General features: G+C 49.2%; 1 protein-coding gene across 1 annotated transcript; it reads left to right on the top strand.

Moving 5' to 3' along the window:
- The first annotated feature begins 2,151 nt into the window (after positions 1-2,151).
- LOC147708097 (uncharacterized) lies at positions 2,152-3,480 on the top strand. Its single transcript, XM_086925708.1, has one exon. It carries the CDS (start codon positions 2,152-2,154, stop codon positions 3,478-3,480), a length of 1,329 nt encoding a protein of 442 aa, XP_086781834.1.
- The last annotated feature ends 1,787 nt before the right edge of the window (positions 3,481-5,267 follow it).

The raw sequence follows: 5,267 nt of genomic DNA, 5'->3' as shown, positions 1-5,267 counted from the left end.
TAGAGTACCGGGGTCCTGCGGAGGGTAGTGTAAGCATCTTATACAAGATTCATGCGTGTTTCTAATATATATATTTTTTATTTTACATTTCTAGGAGCAGCTCAAAAGAACAGCGGAGCTGATACTCATAAGGCTAAGAGAGCTACGAAGCCGTTGGCGGATATCACAAAGATCGTTCTGAACAAGGGTCCTACGGCGAAAGGTGTGAGTAGGCGTGTTCGCCAGGATAAACTCTGTTCTTATTACCGCCATATACACCAGCCAACAGGTACATCTCAGAAATGCAAAATCAAGCCCGCCACCAAACTGTTGAAGCCTTTTACAGGACTGCCTATTTTACCAGAGGGGGGTGTCAACCGTGGAGTAGGGCTCACAACCCCAGCCGCTGTAAAGCCCAGCTTGTGTAAAAAACCCTCAGCGGATCAGAAACCTCTCAAGGCCTCAAAGGGGAAGCTCATCACAACCAGGCCTGCCCTTAACAAAAAGCAGCTGAAACCCTTACCCCATACCGGGCCCATAAACCTCAAGAAGAAGGGCGGTTATATGTCCCAACAAGGTCCCTTAGACCTCAGCAAGAAACCTGTGGCTTCTGAACCCCCGACGCCTCCTGTAGATCTATCTTTAAAAAATGCTGTTAAGCAGGGGAGCGAACCCACTACCACGGGGCTCTCTAAGGACCCGTCGACAGCGACGCCTGTTGCGGGAACTTTGTTACAACCACAAGCCCCTAAAGTCAGCAGGCTTTCAAGAAAATATCTTAAGAATAAGCAGAGGTTAGATGCGGCAGAAGTAGAAACACCTGAGAACCCCTTAAGCACATCTGTTACACCTCAGACCTCTGATCCTCCTATGAAACCTTCGGGAGTTTCAAACAAACTAAAGAGTCATACAGAGGCGTGTCCCCGAGACCAAAACCTAAAAACTATGATAGTCGCCCCATCCGTTTTTAAGGACAAAGTGTCTGAAAAGGGTAGCCCCTTAGGTGGAACGGTAGACAGCCTTGAGGGAACATCAGAAGCAGCGTATGCGGGTCCTTCTAACACCAGCAATGGGGTTTTGCACAATAGGGCCTTAGCTTGTGGCGCTCTTGATTATTGCGACAGTCAATTAAACGCACCCCTTCTTATGTCCCCTATACCACCTCTGGGAGTTTACGACCCAACCAGCCCCGCGACATCCCCTGCAATGTACACTGCTGCTAGTACCGGGGAGGGCGAATGGTCCAATCAGAGTATGGAGGGGGTATTTAGTATGATCCCGTCCCCAGATGCCCCGGGGTGTTCGCACTGGGACCCTGTTTCCATGATCCCCCCAGGCCCGCAGTTACAGAATGGTGGGGGTTTTGAAGACACTATAGAGACCCCTGGCGCTGTAGAGGCTGCTACACACACAACACATGTATTCACCCCAAACCCTCCAAAATATGACTCTATAAATCCAAAGCCGGTACTAGATGCGTATGTAAAGGATATACAATTGGCTGTCAGAAAACTAAAACGCCAAGCGGTCACCGCAACCTTAAAATGGGGCTTGGGGGGTAGCTGTGACATATCCACGGCTGCGGCACAGCAGAAGATATTGCAAAGGGTTGACCTCTGTAAAAGAGTAATCCTCCAAACTTGTCAGGAAGCAGGATCAGACATAGGGACTATACAACCGTGACTAGGACGACGACAGCTCCTAAAGAAACGACAGGCCCCCGGTGTTAGTAAAATACACACCTCAAAATATACCCGTAAGGTACAAACCGCTCTAACAAAATCCCTTCGTTTCCTACGCTTACGTGGGCATAAAAAGTGCATAGAACAACGCAAACAGAGGCATGCTGTTTCAAAAGCCATGGCCGAGTCATATACCGCGATACCGGCCATACACCAGAACACAGGTTCGGGAGAGGCCATCCCCAGGGAAGGCGGGTTGAAGGGTTTTGATGTTAGAACACCAACACAACCCCAACCGGAACCCTTTGAGGCGTCTTTGCATGGCTCTATAACAGAGGCCTCAAGGAACACTCCACACATAGGGGCGGTACATACTGCACAGATAGGCAGGGGTCTGGCCCCTAGAAAAGCAGAGCCCCATAAAAAACAAAAGTGGGCCAATAGCGCTAAACAACGCCGTGGTTTAATCAGGAAGCTAAAGAAAGCCAGAATGTGTGCTACAAGACGCTTTAAAAGACAACAAGACCCACTACTAAACCGGGACCCTCAAAATGATACCGCAACAAGCTCCCCAGAAAGTCAACCCCCTCAAGATGAGGATTCAGAGATTGTCTTTTTAGAGAGCGTTAGAAGCTACAGGCGTAATGTGGAGAGATTTAGGGCCACCGAGCACTACGAAGAGTTTAGGTTTGCTAACCTACACCTAATAACGTCCACCGAACAAGGGGTTTTTGCTATACATCAGGCGGTGCAAGCGCTCATTGAAAGGTTGTTACGCGATGTGGGGCCCAATGATTTTTTCCAGCTACGTTTCCAGGGGCAGGGTTTTGATAGTCCGCTGTTCACCAGAAGGGCAGCGCGAGATGTGTTTGACGCCGTAGACTTTTTAGAAAACCTGGAGCGGCTTTTACAGAGCAATGCGGAACTAGTCGCCTTTGGCACTTTCAGAGTCGTAGCCCTCATTGTACGGGGTCGTGAGGGGGGTGTTTCACGCCCTTTAAAGAGCGTTCTATACAGCAAGATAATAGGTAAGAAGCAGCACTGGCTGCTCGACTTTAACAATAATTCAACCAACACTTGTCTTGCGGCCAGCATCGCTGGGTTGTTGATGGGGCGCGACACCCCCGACGCTGTCATCCTGGCAAGAGCGTCTGAAGCCCATAAGGTTCTTGAAATACCTCCAGACCGTCTGGTTGGTTTTGGGGACATCAGTCTATTTGAAAACTATTTCTCGGTGACCTTGAAAGTTCTTTATCACAACGGCTCTTGGAAGTATTTTACAACCGGGACCCGTGTGGGGCACAAGACTGTATATGTCCTTCACCATGATAACCACTTTTACGGCATCTTGAACCTTAAAGGTTTTCTGGGCGCCCGATACGTGTGTACACATTGCGACCACATTTACAGCAACACGGAACGTCATCAGTGTGAAATGCATTGTAAGATGTGCCAGAGGGATGGTTGCGTCGAAGACGCTGTCCTGAAGGCGAAGTGTCGCACCTGTAAGATGTTTTGTCGCTCTCAAGACTGTTTGAACATCCATAGGAAAGCTGCTAGATGCAGCCCTAAAATGGATTGTTTTGAGTGTGGCCGGTATGTGCCTGATGATCACAAATGCAGGGGTATGAAATGCCCCAGGTGTCTTGAGAGCGACAAAACATCTTACAGGTGCGACACTTCGCCTTCAGGACAGCGTCTTCGACGCAACCATCCCTCTGGCACATCTTACAATGCATTTCACACTGATGACGTTCCGTGTTGCTGTAAATGTGGTCGCAATGTGTACACACGTATCGGGCGCCCAGAAAACCTTTAAGGTTCAAGATGCCGTAAAAGTGGTTATCATGGTGAAGGACATATACAGTCTTGTGCCCCACACGGGTCCCGGTTGTAAAATACTTCCAAGAGCCGTTGTGATAAAGAACTTTCACGGTCACCGAGAAATAGTTTTCAAATAGACTGATGTCCCCAAAACCAACCAGACGGTCTGGAGGTATTTCAAGAACCTTATGGGCTTCAGACGCTCTTGCCAGGATGACAGCGTCGGGGGTGTCGCACCCCATCAACAACCCAGCGATGCTGGCCGCAAGACAAGTGTTGGTTGAATTATTGTTAAAGTCGAGCAGCCAGCGCTGCTTCTTACCTATTATCTTGCTGTATAGAACGCTCTTTAAAGGGCGTGAAACACCCCCCTCACGACCCCGTACAATGAGGGCTACGACTCTGAAAGTGCCAAAGGCGACTAGTTCCGCATTGCTCTGTAAAAGCCGCTCCAGGTTTTCTAAAAAGTCTACGGCGTCAAACACATCTCGCGCTGCCCTTCTGGTGAACAGCGGACTATCAAAACCCTGCCCCTGGAAACGTAGCTGGAAAAAATCATTGGGCCCCACATCGCGTAACAACCTTTCAATGAGCGCTTGCACCGCCTGATGTATAGCAAAAACCCCTTGTTCGGTGGACGTTATTAGGTGTAGGTTAGCAAACCTAAACTCTTCGTAGTGCTCGGTGGCCCTAAATCTCTCCACATTACGCCTGTAGCTTCTAACGCTCTCTAAAAAGACAATCTCTGAATCCTCATCTTGAGGGGGTTGACTTTCTGGGGAGCTTGTTGCGGTATCATTTTGAGGGTCCCGGTTTAGTAGTGGGTCTTGTTGTCTTTTAAAGCGTCTTGTAGCACACATTCTGGCTTTCTTTAGCTTCCTGATTAAACCACGGCGTTGTTTAGCGCTATTGGCCCACTTTTGTTTTTTATGGGGCTCTGCTTTTCTAGGGGCCAGACCCCTGCCTATCTGTGCAGTATGTACCGCCCCTATGTGTGGAGTGTTCCTTGAGGCCTCTGTTATAGGGCCATGCAAAGACGCCTCAAAGGGTTCCGGTTGGGGTTGTGTTGGTGTTCTAACATCAAAACCCTTCAACCCGCCTTCCCTGGGGATGGCCTCTCCCGAACCTGTGTTCTGGTGTATGGCCGGTATCGCGGTATATGACTCGGCCATGGCTTTTGAAACAGCATGCCTCTGTTTGCGTTGTTCTATGCACTTTTTATGCCCACGTAAGCGTAGGAAACGAAGGGATTTTGTTAGAGCGGTTTGTACCTTACGGGTATATTTTGAGGTGTGTATTTTACTAACACCGGGGGCCTGTCGTTTCTTTAGGAGCTGTCGTCGTCCTAGTCACGGTTGTATAGTCCCTATGTCTGATCCTGCTTCCTGACAAGTTTGGAGGATTACTCTTTTACAGAGGTCAACCCTTTGCAATATCTTCTGCTGTGCCGCAGCCGTGGATATGTCACAGCTACCCCCCAAGCCCCATTTTAAGGTTGCGGTGACCGCTTGGCGTTTTAGTTTTCTGACAGCCAATTGTATATCCTTTACATACGCATCTAGTACCGGCTTTGGATTTATAGAGTCATATTTTGGAGGGTTTGGGGTGAATACATGTGTTGTGTGTGTAGCAGCCTCTACAGCGCCAGGGGTCTCTATAGTGTCTTCAAAACCCCCACCATTCTGTAACTGCGGGCCTGGGGGGATCATGGAAACAGGGTCCCAGTGCGAACACCCCGGGGCATCTGGGGACGGGATCATACTAAATACCCCCTCCATACTC

This window comes from Lissotriton vulgaris, chromosome 6, assembly GCF_964263255.1.
Source record: "Lissotriton vulgaris chromosome 6, aLisVul1.2, whole genome shotgun sequence".
Lineage (NCBI taxonomy): Eukaryota > Metazoa > Chordata > Amphibia > Caudata > Salamandridae > Lissotriton > Lissotriton vulgaris.
This window is presented reverse-complemented; position numbering and strand designations above follow the sequence as displayed.

Bases quoted from the DNA above. Each gene is read 5' to 3' on its own strand.
- LOC147708097 (XM_086925708.1), top strand. From the start codon at position 2,152: ATGTGTGCTACAAGACGCTTTAAAAGACAACAAGACCCACTACTAAAC.